The following is an 18105-nucleotide window of genomic DNA, read 5'->3' as shown; positions in this document are numbered from 1 at the left end:
AATGAGACCTAAGACCAGGCAGGAGATGCTGAGTGTTTTTATAACCATCCTCTTTCAAATCTGCCCTCTACACTCATAAAACCTAAAGCTTGCTATCCTCAGACTTCTTTTTATGGTGATCTCCACAGGTTTGTAGGTTTGACTGAGAGTAACTCCACTCTCTACTTTTTAAACGTCTTTGGCCTTGCAAAGTAACTCTCTTCTTGGAGCAAAGGGAATTGGTGATAGTTAACATCACCCTTTCCAAGAGTCCGAACCAAAGGAGCTGAGGCATGTGGAAATGCTTTGGGAAGAGTAAACATCAAACGTTAAAGCACTCCATACATTGTTACTGCCATTAATATCACCTCTAAGCTTCAGTGGCCTGTGTTGTAAATTTGGATGATAACAGCCAAACTGCCTAGCTCACTAACAACATTCCTGAGCACTTACTGTGTGCCAGGCACCAGACTTTCCCAGCATCACCTGATTTAATCCTCTTAGCGATATCAAGCCAGATATTACTATTGTCCTCTTTTCAGATGTGAAAGCTGAGGCTGGAGAAAAGACACAGATATTAAGTGACAGAGCTTAGATTCTTTCTGCTTCCAAATCTGGGTTCCCGCTCGCTGCCCCTGAGGAGTGTGTGTGCGAGCCTTAACATTACACAAACCTCACGTCCTTAGTGGGTCTACCTTACCTACACAGAAAGGAGATGCTGTTGTGATCCGAAGACACTTGACTAGAAGTGAGCTTGCAGATCATCTACAGGTCGGGAAGGTGAAACCCTGAAAGGTCCCTTGTGACCCAACTTAACAGTGGCAAAGCTGGTTTAGACTTTTCCCTTCGGTTATGGTTTGTCCAATACACCCTGCCATCTATGGGGAAAACTGGAAACATATTATCTCAAAGTTCTCAAAGCTATCCTGAGTAGTGATGCAGATTGCAAACAAGCAGAAAGCAGATCAAACCAGGGAGTTTGTTTGGAAGGACAGCATGGTGAAGCAAGATGCCTGGGAGAACGGGGGAAATGGAATGAAAAGTCAGCAAACAAGGTAGAAAAGACAGCCCTGAGAGGGCCTGAGAAACTGAACAGAAAATCTGAAGGAAGATAAATGGATAATTTAACAGCCATTCAGTTTTTAAGAAAGACAAAGAACAAGCTACATTGCATCAGAAAAGGCCTAGAAATGATGATGGATGGGGCCCTTCAAATGAGTGGCGAACACAACAGAATCACAGTTGCCTGGACAATTCCCAGCTGAGGGCAAATTTGAGCAACTAAATAAGGATATGAGACTGATACGGATTGAAGAGTTTTTCAAAATCTATTTAATGGCCTGGCAGGGGACATTGATCGCTTCTCAGAGGAAATGTTTGGGATCAATGAGGTAGTCGGCCCTTATCTGTGATGTGGACTGGTGAGTGGGGTGGGGGAGGGGTTATCACACTGTCAAATAATAGACACATGACACTAGGGTGACGTATAATTAAGGTACTGAAATAATTTCTGAAGTGTGGTGGTGAAACACTGAATTATTTTGATCTTCATGTAAGCATTTCTCTTTTTTATCTTTGTACTTATAGGCCTTCTTTCACCATTAACCATCAGGTGGATGACCTGTTATTTAATAATTCTAACACATGATCAAAGGTTGCTGCTCCCTTTATCGGTTCATGATAAAATTTTTGAATAAAATATTTTACTGCTGAAGAGTTTATACACATCCAGTGAACAGAATTCAAAAGGCACAGACGTATTAGAGAAAAGTGATCCTTCCTCACACTTCTGTCTCCCAGTCACCTCCCTCAGGGCCACCACCTTTAACCAACTTTCCCGTATATGCATCTAAAGACAATCTGTAGGAAAGCATAAGTACAGTGGGCTTTACACTGATTTTATACGTAATGCTCATACACTGTGCTTTCTAATACAGTATGTATGCACACACACTCTGCTCATATATATGTATATACATGTGTGTGTACATGTGTATATATGCATGTGTACATATATGAGCATAAGTATGTCTTGCTCCATATCTCGTTTTTCACACTTAATATATTTTTGAGATTTTCCTTTTCAGTGCCCACACAGCAGCTGCCTCCATCTTTTTGATGGTCACAGAGTATTAGGTTTTAAAGATGGAGAATAAAATATTTGGCCAATAATTACTTAATTATTTAAGGACACTGATGTCATTCCTAATAGTTTCTAATAGTTCATTGTGCAATAAATATCCTTGTGAATGCAACATCTTCACACTTTATTTGTAGGATACATACTCAGAAGTAGAATTACTGGCCATTTGGTATACAGGCATTTGAAATTTTGATAGATGCTGCCAACTTTTCCTCTGGAGAGTGTAAACAAACCAATTTATATTCCCACCACCAATATGTGAGATGCCTCTCTCTCCACACCCTTACCAATACACTGTGTTTTCAAACTTCTGGAATTTTGCCAATTTGATACTGTAAATCCTATCTTATTGTAGTTTTTATTTGCATTTTCTGCCTCATAAATGAGTCTCATCATATCTTTAGTATAGACTTACTTAGGAGCCATTTGTATTTTTTTCTGTAATCTCTTCATATTTTTCTGTTTTCTTGTAAGCTGATGGTCATTTCTTTTTCATTTGTAAGGGTTCACTATGTATTAGAGAAATATACCTTTATCTGTAGCCAAAGTGGCAAATATTTTCCCCAGGTTGTCATTTACGTTTTCACTTTATTTATGCGATAAAGAAATACATTGATTTTGTGCAGCCACATTCATGAATCTTTTCTTTTATGGCTTCTGGATTTTATGTCTTATGTAGCATTATTTTCTCACTGTAAAATGAGAAAATTTAAAAACTTTTCTCAGGCCGTCTTTTAGTATTTTATGTATGTTTTATGTGTGTCTGTGTGTGTGTGTGTGTGTGTGTGTACTTGTGTGTGTGTGTCTATATATATATATATTTGTATCCCTGATTCATCTGGTTGTATTTTATTTTGTTGGATGTAAAGTTTGAGCTCAGGATCCAACTTTAGGTTTTCAGATGGCCCCCCAGTTTTCCCATCAGCTTTGACTAGACTTTTTCCTTAGGATTTGAAAGGTCACCTACGGGTACCTGGGTGGCTCAGTCAGCTAAGCCTCTGACTTTGGCTTAGGTCATGATCTCACTGCCTGTGAGTTCGAGTCCCACATCGGGTTCTCTGCTCTCAGCCTGGAGCCTGCTTCAGTTCCTGTCTCCCTCTCTCTCTGCCCCTCCCCAGCTCGTGCTTTCTCTTTGTCTCAAAGATAAAGAAAAACATCAATAAAAATAATAATAAAAGGTCACCTCTATCATATACTAAATTCCTTTGAATTTAATTCTATTCTTAGTCTTTCCATTCTGTTCTATCAATCTGTCACCTAGTCATACTACTTTAATTAAATGTTTTAATGATAAGCCGAGTGTCACCTTCAGCATTAATCTTTCAGTATTTTCTAAGCATTTTTATTTATCTTTCCATAGAAGCTTCAGAATTTAGTTCAAAAACAAATTTAGTTTGTCTTTTTATTTGGGATGCTTATTTAATTCTATTTATTTTTAATTTATTTTTAATGTTTATTTATTTTGAGAGAGAGACAGAGAACAAGCAGGGGAAGGGCAGAGAGAGAGGGAGACACAGAATCTGAAGCAGGCTCTAGGCTCTGAGCTGTCAGCACAGAGCCCGATGTGGGGCTCGAACTCACGAGCTATGAGATCATGACCTAAGCCGAATCGGACGTGTTAATCAACTGAGCCACCCAGATGCCCCTGGGATGCTTATTTAATTTTAAATGCTCAATGTTTGAAAGGTAGATTACTATAAAACTCACTAACATTGAAAAGATAAAAAATTGTTGCTCATTAGAAAGTTTCTATTTATAAAATTCTAATGTTCCCATCCTTAAACTGTACCTTAATAATGTAATAAAAAATATTCAGGGTTTTGGTCCTGCCATCCCCACACATACAGACTTTTTCCATATGTTAGCTTTTTGGAAACTTAGCAATGTAATTAAAGAAGAGCCACAATAACATACCCTCAACCAGGCCTTTAAGTGGACAGATTGGCCTCTTTCTTTGGACAAGGAGAAGGCCAGCTAGTGAAACACCATCCTCCTCCTACACTCAGTGGTGTGTGTAAAATACTCCTTTCCTTGTCTTCCTATTCTTTTTCTCCAAAAATCTCACTTTCTTTATTATCTTACAAAATTAAGAAAAAGAAGATTCTCTTACTATATGGAGAGAGACCACCAAAGTAATAGAGGATTTTTGTTCCAAAGATCTTGCATTTCTCACGGATGCTGTGGATCCGGTCCTCTGTAGATCTAGGACACTGGGGTGCACAGGCTTTGAGAGCTCCTGCCTGTCTCAAACCTGAGTTTATGTGGTACTGGGCATGAGAACCACCTTTAAAGCCTCACAAGAAATGTTCCATATTCATCTGCATGATGCTCACTAAGCAGTTCATCAGTACTGATAATTAGTGTTTTGAATCTTTTAAGACTCCTAAATATAAGCTAAAAAATAGAAGAGCAAATATTACTAGAGTATTCTAGAATCCATTCTTGAAGGCCCCATAGTACCTTTCTCAGAACACCATTCACACCAAGGGCATGGAACTGCAATTCTGTATTTGTACAACCCTCTCCCACGCAGGCACCCCATCCATTCTGTTTGGAGAACTCTGGGACTCAAGGTACATGAGAAGCCTACACAAAATGTGTAGTAAACAAATGCTTGTAGCTCAAGAAACTAAAAATGTTTAAATGATCTTTCTTACACATTGAACTTGGCAAAAAAAAAAATTAATAGACTTTATATATTTCTGTAAAATCTCAGGTGGCATGGTTTTACCAGAAAATATTCTGGTGCCTGGAGAGGTGGATTGTTACCATGTGGCTGTGTTTTAGTTACACGTTCCAACCACCTCTTATATGAAGCCCCATTCATCAAAGGCTGTGGCTTCTGGGTCAGCAGCTGTTCCTTCCAAGTCAGATGTTGCCTACATAGTGAACATGATTGATTAGCTACCAATGTGCTCTGAAAACTCAACCAACAGGATAACCTAGGACAGTATCCTAGAGGGGCTCATTATAACAGAAGAGACGGGTTCTCCTTGTCCCATTTACGCAAGCTGTCTTTGAGCCTGCCTGTTATTTACTACTTAAAACCCTTGTTTTATTTTCCCAGGGCAGGGCAGAGTAGATGAGTCACAGATAAAAGATTCACTGTCTACACTTAATGTTTGGGAGGTGGTGTTTCTTCATTCCCCAGTGAAGCTGTCTCCCTCCTGTGGATTGGTCCTGAGACAGTGTCCCGAACACCAGAACAAGAGTCACTCCACTCTCCTGACACTGCAGTTAGGTGAAAGAGACACTTGTCAATACCAGCGTCCCAGTGAGGTCCCTCATGGGAAGATACCGTGGACTTTGTCCTCAGGCAGGCCACCACTGACATCCCAGCTCTGCTGTATTTTCACCATGTACACTTTGGCTCCTTTAATTTAATTTCCCCAGTCAAAGGTTCCTCATCTGTCAAAACAGGATCCACAACACCAATCTCACAGTGCTGTTGTGACATTTAATCAGCCCACGTATGGGGAAGTCCTCGTGTGGAGCCTGGAGCATGGGACACATTCAGTACCCAGGGGTTTGTTCATTTTGGCAAGATGGTCTTACTGTCTGTCCCAGCAGGCAGATGGACAGCACACAGAATAGATTCATCCCGCAGACATGTTTCATTGAGTTGAACACTGTTTTTAAAACTATAAAATATTGGGGTGCCTGGGTGGCTCAGTCGGTTAAGCATCCGACTTAGACTCAGGTCATGATCTTGTGGTTCGTGGGTTTGAGCCCTGCGTTGGGCTCTGTGCTGACAGCTCAGGGCCTGGAGCCTGCTTCTGGTTCTGTGTCTCCCTCTCTCTCTGCCCCTCCCCCACTTGCACTCTGTCTGTCTGTCTCTCTCTCTCTCTCAAAAATAAACAAATGTAAAAAAATTTTAAAAAAACTGTAAAACATCCCATTTGCCATTGGCCTCACCCTCCAAACTGTCTCGTGAAGCCCATTTCTCTCATTAACGGTCCTGGCCTGGCCCTGTAGATGTTTAAGACTCTTGCCCTATATAATGGAAATAACAATGCTGTTAGTCCAAGGAGACTAAAATTCCTGCCTCATTAATTCAGAATGTTAATGTCATTTGTAAATATCATTTTCCACAAAGGAATCCCTTGAGCATATAAGTAAAATAAGCAAAACAAGTAACCTAAGAGGTCAGGAAGGAAACGACAGAAAAGGGAAGAAAAGAGAGAGAGAAAATTGCATCACGCATTTTTGCATTGTCATTTTTACAGGTACCTGCCTCACACCTTGGAAAGAAAAGGATCTCTTTCTAAGTTATTACTAGTACTGTAATTAGCTCTCAGGATATTAGACGTCAATGCTACAAACATCAGTGTTATCACTTGGCCAGACTGTGCCCTTAGGATTCTGATTACAGATCTGAATCATTCTTACATTGGATTCTAATGAGCTCGCATGCCCTCATACTAAGCATTACCTCTGTGGGTCTATCATCTTTACTGCTGTTCGGGTAACTGCCTCACATTATTTAGGTTTTAAGATCTCAAATATCACTAAAAATTTTTCAGAAAGATCTGACAATATTTTTTGGCATTTGCAAAATTTGGACACAGCCAATCTGTTACTGCTGAATAATAACAGATCTACAGAGTAGGTATCACATATATAGAAAAAATTTTTCCAAATGGAAAAAACATCTCACCGAACATGACAAACATGGAGTAATATTGAACTTCCATTAAGGAGGGAGTAACAGCTAGTTGCTGTTTGTCCTTTCTGTCAGAGCTTACCTGGTCCACAGGGAAAATGCAGGCTGTCTGAATGCCGCCTCCCAATTCCTTTGAGTATTCCTTCCTTGGAAGCTGAAATTCCATAGGCCTGCTGACTTTGCCACCAGAGAGAGTTGGCATCTACTGTTAGCATTTTCTGAGTCTCCATAACATGGGAGGCTAAGAATGACCAACCTTTTAAAGAGTCTCTTTGGCAGGCTCTGGGCGTTCAAAGAGAATGGAGATGACTGCTAGCTGATCTCTGGCCCTCATTAATTTGGGTAAAGAGTACTGCCCAGTGAGTGTCAGCAGCAACTTTGTGTGCCGAGGAAGCTGAGACTTCCTTATGCCAGCCACCAGTTCAAAGTCTGATAGGGGGTTTCAATCTCAGGTTATTTCTGGGGGCAAAAGTCATAAGGCTAGAGCCCTTTGAAGACCATTGCATTCTAGCCTGGAAGAACCCAGTAGGACACAGTGCCTGGCATAGGTATGTGTATAACATATGTACATGGTTATTATTAACTTTCTGACTTGAGCAAATTACACACTAAAGATTTATTTTAAAGCTGGTATCATTTTTTTTAATGTTTATTTATTTTTGAGAGAAAGAGAGAGACAGAGCATGAGAGGGTGGGGGGAGCCAGAGAGAGAGGGAGGCACAGAATCTGAAACAGGCTCCAGGCTCTGAGCTGTCAGCACAGAGCCCAATGCGGGGCTCGAACTCACAAACCGTGAGATCATGACCTGAGCCGAAGTCGGTCGATTAACCTACTGAGCCACCCAGGCGCCCCTAAAGCTGGTGTCTTTAATGTGAAGGTTTAAAAACATTTATTCAAAGTATTCCTGGCTTGCTTCTGTGTTCACCATCATTGTTTGATTATTTGTTTTTCAAAGCAAGTTTTAAAAACTGCTGGAAGCCTCCTTTGGCAGTTAATACATTATCTTAAGCAATTTAATGCAAATTAATTTTTACACAACCTTGAGTTTCAGAGGCCATTGAACTGGGGAGGGAAGGAGTGGGGTTTAGGAGGAATCTGTTTGCTGCCTCCCATCTGGACCCCACAGCCAGCTCCATCTGCTCTCACATGTAGTAACTAACACTTCGGCGACTCCCCTGCCAAACATACCATGCGGAGTTCGGCTTATGATTTTCTACTCAGGAAAACGTTAAAATGCATAGAAAGATGTGAACTGCAGGTTTCCTAGAAAACTTGATGGGCTTACTTTGGCATTTCAAAACTCTGCTTTCGTAGTATAACCCAAGCTTTTCCTTGGGTTTTCTGAGGTGTTTTTTTTTTTCTCTCTCTCTCTCTCTCTTCTGTTTTGTTCCTAGATTTTATTCTCTTCTAATACCATAATTCTCTTTTTAGGTAGGGTCCTTCCAGCACAGTCAAATCAAATGGAAGCCACTGAAAGGCTCAGGGTAGAGAGTGATGAGCTGGGATCTGTGGCTACAATGTGGGCAGTTAATTGGACAGGAGGAAGGGAAGGGCAGGCAGCCAGGTTAGAGCCGTTGAGAAGATGATGGTGATCTAAACCAGGGTTGTAGACATGGCAAGAGACTGACACACGACGCTTTGGGCACAGGGTTGACAGGACTCGGTGACCATTTGGATGTGGGGGGGAAGAGGGAGATGTCATGGATGACCCATAGATTTCCATCTTGAGCAGTTAGGTGGAGGTGACGATGCTCAGCTCTCTGACACAGTAAACCGAACAGCAAAGGAAGGTTTGGAGGAAGGCGATGAGTTCAGTTCTGGACAAAGAGTTCACTGCCTCTGACCCTTGCAACATGATAGAAGAGTAGGAGGCTGGCAAAGCCAAACACGATTCTTAGCCAACTGCCGCAGTACAGCCTGACATGTAAAATTCAGGAATGTGTCAGGTTAAATCATGAATAATCTTAACCTTTGGGGGCCCAGAAAGGTAGTGGCTGAACAATTGAAGAGTGTGGATTTGCTCCCACAATTGGCCACTTCTTTCCGAAGTCACATACCTTAAGGAGAAGCCTCCTTTGTTCCTCCTGAGACGCTCTTTGCACGTGTGACCATCCAGGCACATGAATTCAAGGGAATCTCAGGGCCTGCCACCACTTGCGTGCTCTCTTGCCCTTCCTGTTGAGAAGGTCTGAGCATGATGACACCAGCTGGTCATATCACCAGTGGTTTTCCATTTCAAAACACCAGCCCCAAATGGGCTTTTGGACATTTTCACTCAGAAAGTAAATAATCATGGTAGTAAAGTGATCATATCTTCATGACAGGGATATCACCTCAGAGAGTCAAGATGGGCTCCAAGTCTAATTTTATATTTTATGAAAAATTGATATTAAAAAAATCCTTTGAACTCATTGTTTTCTACCATGTATTGTACTCCTTAGTTTCTGAATATTTCTCTTGGGTAAGGTGGAGATGGGGGAAGGCAGAAAATACTAACTCTTGGTGCCAGCACTCTGAATATATACAATTCGACCACAGGACGTGAAAACATCTCTCTTTGGCCTTTCAAAAAAAAAAAAATGAAGCGTCAGCTCAGGTAACTCCCTCAAAGTTTTGAAAAGGTACTAATGACATAGTTGGACATTTTCAAATTCAAAGACAAATGTGGTTTTAATTTGCTGGTGTTCCTTTATGTTCCCCGCCCCCTTCCAGCAACAGAGTATAGGAGTAGTGACCTGTTCTAAGAATGTGGCTTTCTCTTTGTTTATTCCCTTGTCCCCCATGTGCCCCATCTATCCAGCAGTTGGGTTCTAAGAAGGGATTGTGGTCAAGAATAAGCACACACTGGGCCAGATGATAGCGGACATGGATCATGATGGCTGAGGGAAAACAGGGCCAGAATCTGACTCCCAGCAGCTTGGCAAGCTGATAAAAACATGGTCCCAGGAATAATGGTAATAAGAGAAAATACTATATTCATTTCCCAAGAGGGTCATTCTGGGTTTGTTTTTACAGCAGGATTCTGTAGCAGGTCAGAATGTCCTGACCCTGCTCTCAGCCACTGGCCGCTCTCCTAGACTCACCCCTTCTTCCTGCCACTGCTCTGTGGGCAGAGAGGGAAGACTCTTGTTCCCTGGAGTCACTGTGGTAGGAACTAGAGTTACAAAGATAAAAGGCCTTATTTCCACTCTCCATGGGAGGTCATGGGAGAGTACTCAAAACAGCTATTTAAAACCAGTGATAAGGGACTTCCACTGCTGGCCATGATAGAGTGACAGGGGGGAAACCATGGAGCAGATTAAGTTCTACAGACAGTGGAAACAGGCAGCATGCAGCACAATATGGAGATTCCTGAGAGAGGGGAACGAATGGAGTGAGCCCTACGATGATCTTAGCTTACTCCTTACTACTGGAGACAGCTTCCAGGCGACAGCACAGGGAGAGAATCCCAGCCAGGGCCCAGTGGGCTCACGGAGTTGAGGAGGCAGAGCCAGGGGCCTGTGGAGCCCCAGGGGCTGGAGTTCCCAGGGAAGAGGACAAGAGAAGAGATAGTCACATGAGAGAGAGTTCCAGAGATCTGCAGAGCACCCCTATGAGTCTTCAGCGCTGTTCACTACATGCATGCGGGGAAACTGCTGAGGCTGAGGAAAGAACAGCAAAAGGGAGCAAGTGGAATAATCCTCAGAGCTCCCACAGGCTGGGGAATCGTCCATGCTCCCCCGGGCAGAATATTAAAGAAAAACGTTGAAATATATGAGGTACTGGGTCCGATTCTCAGAAGGTTATTGTCTCAGTAGTGGACCCAAATTAACCCGACTAAAGGCTGCTCTGGACCTACCTAGCAAAGCTTAAAAGCAAACCTCAGAGGACCAAATAATTTCCAAGTAACCTAACTGCATTCCAGAACAAAACTGAAAAATGTTTAAAGAAATGCAAACATAAATAAATAGATAAGCAAATAAAAATCCATCACCCAACAACATAAAATTCACCATGCCTAATATCCAATCAAGATTACCAGGCATGCAAAGAAGCAAGAAAACTTGGCCTGTAATAATGAGAAAAACCAATCCATACAGACTCAGAAATGATACAGATCATAGAATTGATAGAGAAGGACATTAAGACACTTATTATGTTTTATATGTTCAAAGGGTAGAGGAAAGACCAAGCATGATAATCACAGTCATGGAAGATATAAAAAATGCCCAACTCAAACTTCTGGAAATGAAAACTACAGTTTTTCAGAGGAAAACTGCAAGAAATGGGATTCACAGCAGATTAAGTTCTGCAGAAGAAACACTCAGTGTCATAACAATAGAAAATTAGAATTTGGTCCCTCTCCTCTCTATACTCCAGGTACTAATTTCTACACAGTACCCTTGTGCTCACTCAAGCATCATAATAATGTTCCACAAAATTTTGACTTCACTCTGTCTCTGAAAGAAACATCTGAAATGATAGGAAAATCAACTTAATTATACACATACACACATATACATTATACATATGTATAAAGTATCATATGTATACATATATACATATGCATATGTATATATTTTTTATATGTGCTTACATATACATAAAGTGTTTCGCTTTTAATGTTTATTTATTTTGAGAGAGAGAGTGCCTGTGCACACATTGGGAAGGGGCAGAGAGAGAAAGAGAGAGAGAGAATCCCAAGCAGGCTCCACACTGTTGGCACAGAGCCCAACGTGGGGCTCAAACTCAGAGAGTGCAAGATCTTGACCTGAGCCGAAATCAAGAGTTGGATGCAACTGACCCACTCAGGCAACCACATAAAACATTTCTTTTCCTTTTTTTTTTCTTTTTTTTTTTTTTTGTTCAAGTTAGTTAACATACAGTGTAGTCTTAGCTTCAGGAGTAGAACCCAGTGATTCATCTCTTATATATGACACCCAGTGCTCATCCTGAAAAGTGTCCTCCTTAATGCCCCATCCCACCACCCACCTCTCCTCCAGCAACTCTCAGTTTGTTCTCTGTATTTAAGAATCTCTTATGTTTTGCCTCCCTCTCTGTTTGTAACTTATTCTTCCCTTCCCCTATGTTCATCTGTTGAGTTTCTCAAATTTGACATGAGTATTGTCTTTCTCTGCCTGACTTATTTCCCATAGCATAATACCCTCCAGTACCTCCACATTATTACAAATGGCAAGATTTCATTTTTTCATCACAGAGTAGTATTCCTGTGTGTGTGTGTGTGTGTGTGTGTGTGTACCACATCTTCTTAATCCATTCATCAGTTGATGGATATTTGGGCTCTTTCCACAATTTGGCTATTGTTGATAGTGCTGCTACAAACATTGGGGTGGGGTGTGTATGCCCCTCCAAGTCAGCATTCAAATCAGCATTGTTATATCCTTTGGATAAATTCCTCATAATGTAATTGCTGGGTCATAGGATAGTTCTATTTTTAATTTTTTGAGGAACCTCCATACAGTTTTCCAGAGTGGCTGCACCAGCTTGCATTCCCACCAACACTGCAAAAAGGTTCCCCTTTCTCCACATCCTCGCCAACATCTGTTGTGGCCTGAGTTGTTAATGTTAGCCATTCTGACAGGTGTGAGGTGGTATCTCATTGTGGTTTTGATTTGTATTTCCCTGATGATGAGTGATGTTGAGCATCTTTTCATGTGTCTGTTTGCCATCTGGATATTTTCTTTAAAAAATGTCATGTCTTCTGCCCATTTCTTCACTGGATTATTTGGTTTTTTGGGTGTTGAGTTTGATAAGTTCTTTATAGATTTTGGATACTAACCCTTTATCTGATATGCCGTTTGCAAATATCTTCTTCCATTCTGTCAGTTGCATTTTAGTTTTGTTGATTGTTTCCTATGCTGTGCAGAAGCTTTTTATCTTGATGAGGTCCCAATAGTTCAGTTTTGCTTTTGTTTCCCTTGCCTCCGGAGACATGTCAAGTAAGAAGTTGCTGCAGCTGAGGTCAAAAGTTGCTGCCTGTTTTCTCCTGTAGGATTTTGATGGTTTCCTGTCTCACATTTACATCTTTCATCCATCTTTAATTTCTTTTTGTGTATGGTGTAAGAAAGTGGTCCAGTTTCATTCTTCTGCATGTTGCTGTCCAGTTCTCCCAGCACCATTTGCTAAAGTGACTGTCTTTTTTTCCATTGGATACTCTTTCCTGCTTTGTCAAAGATAAGTCGGCCATATATTTATGGGTCCATTTCTGGGTTCTCTATTCTATTCCATTGATCTATGTGCCTTTTTTTGTGCCAATACCATACTGTCTTGATGATTACAGCTTTGTAGTACAGGCTAAAGTCTGGGATTGTGATGCCTCCAGCTTTGGTTTTTTCTTTTTTAATGTTTATTTTTGAGAGAGAGAGACAGAGCATGAGTGGGGGAGGAGCTGAGAGAGAGGGAGACACAGAATCTGAAGCAGTCTCCAGGCTCTGAGCTGTCAGCACAGAACCCAACATGGGGCTCAAACTCATGGAGTGCGCGAGATCATGACCTAAGCCGAAGTCGGACGCTTAACCAACTGAGCTACCCAGATGCCCCATTGGTTTTCTTTTTCAACATTACTTTGGTTACCCAGGGGCTTTTGTAGTTTCATACAAATTTTAGGATTGTTTATTCTAGCTCTGAGAAGAATGCTGGTGTTAGTTTGATAGTGTTTGCATTGAATGTGTAGATTGCTTTGGGTATTATCAACATTTTGACAATATTTGTTCTTCCAATCCATGAGCATAGAATGTTTTCCCATTTCTTTGTGGCTTCTTCAATTTCTTTCATAAACTCTCTATAGTTTTCAGCATACAGATCTTTTATGTCTTTGGTTAGGTTTATTCCTAGGTATTTTATGGGTTTGGGTGCAATTATAAATAGGATTGATCCCTTGCTTTCTTTTTCTGCTGACTCATTATCAGTGTATAGAAATACACCCAATGCCTGTATATTGATTTTATATCCTGTGACTTTGCTGAATTCGTTTATCAGCTCGAGCGGTTTTTTGGTGGAGTCTGTTGGGTTTTCCATGTAGAGTATCATGTCATCTGTGAGGAGTGAAAGTTTGACTATTTCTTTGCTAATTTGGATGCCTTTCATTTCATTTGCTTGTCTGCTGAGGCTAAGACTTCCAACACTATGTAGACAACTGTGGTGAGAGTGGACATCTCTGTCGTGTTCCTGACCTTACGGGAAAATTCTTCATTTTTCCCCATTGAGGATGATACTAGCTGTGGGCCTTTCATATATGGCTTCCACATAAAATGGTTCTTGAAGGATACACTAAGTTTGGTTGTCTCTAGGGAAAGAAACTAAATGTCTGGGGACAGGGGATGAAGGGATATTTTACACTGTACCTTTTGTACCGTTTGTATCCATTGGACTATGTGAACATATCACTTACTCAAAACATAAATAAAATGTGGAATAAACCCTACATGCTGGGCACCCTACGTGAGTGTGAATGGAATCATGAAGAAAGTGGGGTCCCTCAGCCACTTAGGTGACTAGATGCCCAGGGCTGTCCCAGAGCAGGTAAGTAAGTACCCAAGGTGTCTGTGGTGGGCCAGGCAGATTGGACGTGAGTTTGGGAGCCCCCGTGATAGCCATATAGTTGCCCCAAGGATAATAAGCAGCACATCCCAAGTTGGGTTTTTAGGGCAGTCTCAACGCTGACCTACACTTGGAGCAGCACATGAGTCATCAGTCCTACCCTGCTCAAGTACATTCTGGCTTCAAGGACCATTAGGTAGAAGTTACAGGGATATAGATTTCACTTCAATATAAGAACAACATTCCAAAATCAGAACAACCTGGGAGGTAGTTCACTGCCTGTGGGCATGTTTAAACACTGCAATGGTCACACTGCAGGGATGCCACAGGAGAGATTCAGCATCCGCGGCTGATGGCACCATGTACATCTACATAACTAACGTACATAACCTTTCTAGTTGCTCTGCATGTATATGGAGACTGAGCAGACAGGTGATAAGTGTCCCCTTTCTCTTTTGCTAAGTGATGAGGAAGTCAAACAAGACAGATGTTAGCATTTGCACAGAACTCATCAGGTGTCACTTGCTGATGAGAAGTTTGTAGGAATATCCATATCTTTCTAAATAGTGGGAGCAATTATCTTACTGATGGCACAGGATGGGATTTTTGCTACTTTTGCCTAGACCCAGCACCTGCCAGAGGAAAATGATATTCTAGTATAGCAATTCTGTATTTAATTAAAGAGAATATGAAATAAAGGGAAGGAAGAATTCTGAGAAATATGTACCTCCCCAAAAGTTTGGAGTTTTTTGTTTTGTTTTGTTTTGTTTTGTTTTGTTTTTATTCACCACAAAGGAAGCAAGAGGGAGAACAAAGAGCTAGATAAAGGAAAGAAATGTCTGTTTGGGGCTAAGCCAAATAAACTTAAATGGTTTAAGGAATAAATTGGTGGAGTAATTCGAATCATGGGCAGGTGCTATGAATGTAATTTAGTAAATGCTCGGGAACCTGCCAAGGAAGAGAAAAATGTGTTGCTTTTGAGATCATTTCCCAGCAGCTTCATAAAAGAAAACTGATTACAGGAATTTAATAAGTAAAACAGAGCCAGAAATATAGTAATCAAATGAGTTTTTAATTACATTTCAGGCAGAAAAAAATTCCAATTTGTGCTCCTGGGATTAAAAAAAAAAAATAAGTTGTAGAGAAAAGCTTTTGTAGCAGGAAAATAATATAAACACTAATTTCCATAGGAATTATAGTAGTCAGTTTAATTAAAAGGCTCGATCAGAGTGACGAGGAGCCAGTGCCAAACTATACTAAATAAAACCATGGCATTCGTTGCTACCCTACACTATCATCCAAATAAAAACACTGTGCAATGAATAGAAAACAGTCACCTGCATTTTTCTCAATAAAGAGGATTTTGATCACTACCTGAATTTTATTTTCATATATGAAATATTTTCATATTTCACTAATACATCTGATTTGAAATTAAATGTTGGTTGGTGAGATAAATGTCACTCTTGAGGAATATGCTCTAAGAGACATCAGTGTGAAGGGTCACCACTTCGGCCAGGTTGGAGGGCTCACAGCTCAGTAGCATCCCTGGTCACCTCTAGTGATGCCCTCAACATGAAGGGCTATTCTTTGTTGGGAGGCTTTGCTATCAACCACCCCCTAACCACAGGCCCTGCTTGGAGAAGGTTGTTCAGGAGGTGTGCTGACATTGCAGTGGATTTGTTCCCCCTTGGGATAAATGCGCCACACCTGCAAGTGTCTACAAGGACCAAGGGTATGATCTGTGGCCACAGAACACAGACCCAAGGCACAAAGTGGGAGCATTCCCTTTCCATGGGCTAATACCGGCACAACTCCATGACCCTTGCTTTATTCATTGCTCTGTTCCACGACAGCGGTTGGAAAATTATACTATTAGGGAGTAGGGAACTCTTTTTCAAAGACAACAAAATTAAGTAAAAAAACATTTAGGAGAGTCTCCTGCAAATAAGCCCCTGGAACCTTGGCCTCTGGCCTCTGCCTGTGTGTCCCCTTCCATCCCCTCCCTGCAGCCCAACCCCTCTCTTCCCCACTCCTTTTTCTCTTGTCTCGCGTCCATCTTCATACATGTTCACATGCCAGTCTGTTCATTTAGCACAGCTCCCGGATCCTTAGCTTGAAAAATGAGCACCTTCTCTTCTCTTGGGATGTTATCTGGCCTTTCTTATTCAGATGAGTCCACCCAGAACCCTCCCCTCCTCCGTGGTGGAGCCAATGGTAGGTGTATCTTAGTAAAGCTTTAAGTTCATGGTCTGTTGAGATCTGGAGTGTCCAGAGCAGGCAACGATATACATAAGTAGGCATGTGTGAGCCGAGTATTTTGTGTCCTGTCTTGTCTGGATATAGATTTAGAACAGGATCATAATCTAATGGGCTAGCACCCTGGGAGTAGTACACAGCCACCCTGTCTTATTTTTTTCATTTTCTGCACAGGCTCTATTAATGCAGCACGATGGTGTTACATGCATGTTTACTTCTTGCCAATAGCTCGGGTTTACCAAAATAATCATCACATTCATTTCTTGCAGCCAGTGTCCGTTCTCCTCACAAGGGAAAGCTAGAAAACCATGTCAGTGACTCGGGTTCCTCTCTCCTCCACCTTTTTTTTGTTTTATTTCAGGCGTTGGTGAAGGTCAACGTGAAACTGAAGCCCATGCTGGACTCGGTGGCAGCGAACAGAAGTAAGTGGGAAGAGCTGCACCAGAAAAGGCTGCTGGTGCCGGCCACCTCACCCTCGTCTGCCAGCCTCGTGGCTGCTGGGGAAGACAGAAACTAACCCTCCAGCTTAGCTGCCGCTGCAAAATGACTGCATCCTGAAGGGCCAGCTTCGGGCCAGCCCACGTCATCCTTTTGTTCCTTTAAGCTCTGGCAGAGTCTCTTGGTTTGCACCGGGAAGCACGCCTGGGCTTCCACCTTTAAGTGTGGTCCGCGGAGGAGAGTGCGACAGGAAGGACAGAGGAGGTGGGGAGGGAGCCCGGCCCCGGGGCGCTCAGCTTCCCCTGACGAGCACACGAGCACACGTGGGAGAGGTGCTGGGCAGAGGACCCCGCACCAGAGGACAGCCGGCCCTGCTCATGCCGAGCCCAGTGGCCGACGGAGCCCAGAGCAGGGAACGCGCCATTAGCGCTGCTTCACTTTGTATCCAGCTCTTCTATTTGTTACAAGCCAAGCAATGCCTGCCTTTGCATCCTCTCCTGAGTGCCCTTTTGTGCCACACTGTTCCAAGAAGCCCAGTTTGTATCCTGTAGAGGTATTTTATTTTTATCCTAAAGCTTCTTAATGATGGATTAGAGCCTTTAGAATTGCCTACCTAAAAAATAAACCATAGCATCCTTACCAATACTGGTCAGTCCTAGTTTTCCCCTAAAAAGGCCCATAGTAGGAAGATAACAAATGCGTTTGTTTGTGTGACTGGTATTTATACAAAATTCGTAACACTGCATTGGGATTGCGGCCCCCTTTTCCACTTTTTTAAAATTCACCCTTTGTTGTAGACCAAGTCTTCTCCCAGAAAGAATGGATTAATAGGCTTTAATTAAAGGAGGGATGAAAGGAAGTCCACAGCTGGATTCACCACAAGTGACCCATGAACACTTAGGAACTATTTCCAACCTCGAAGACATTTTACAGGCCACAGCAGAGCCGCAGAGAATAATCACAGACTACCTTGAGTTCTCTTAGGGATTGGTTTTTATACACCATTGAAAGTTCCTACTGATACCAACCTAAAGCCAAATGTGGTGGTTGCCAATTTTTTTATTTTTCCTTAAGTATAAGAAAG

General features: G+C 41.9%; 1 protein-coding gene across 1 annotated transcript in view; it reads left to right on the top strand.

Annotated features, from left to right (window-relative positions):
* PDE11A (phosphodiesterase 11A) overlaps nucleotides 1-17660 on the top strand; it is a 367330-nt gene extending 349670 nt beyond the window's left edge. The window contains exon 20 of the mRNA XM_043577142.1: nucleotides 16945-17660. Coding sequence (XP_043433077.1) covers nucleotides 16945-17100 — 156 coding nt within the window. The 3' untranslated portion in view covers nucleotides 17101-17660. The remainder of the gene's footprint in view (nucleotides 1-16944) is intronic.
* Nucleotides 17661-18105: the final 445 nt, after the last annotated feature.

The sequence above is a fragment of the Prionailurus bengalensis genome, chromosome C1 (assembly GCF_016509475.1).
Source record: "Prionailurus bengalensis isolate Pbe53 chromosome C1, Fcat_Pben_1.1_paternal_pri, whole genome shotgun sequence".
Classification (NCBI taxonomy): Eukaryota; Metazoa; Chordata; class Mammalia; order Carnivora; family Felidae; genus Prionailurus; species Prionailurus bengalensis.
This window is presented reverse-complemented; position numbering and strand designations above follow the sequence as displayed.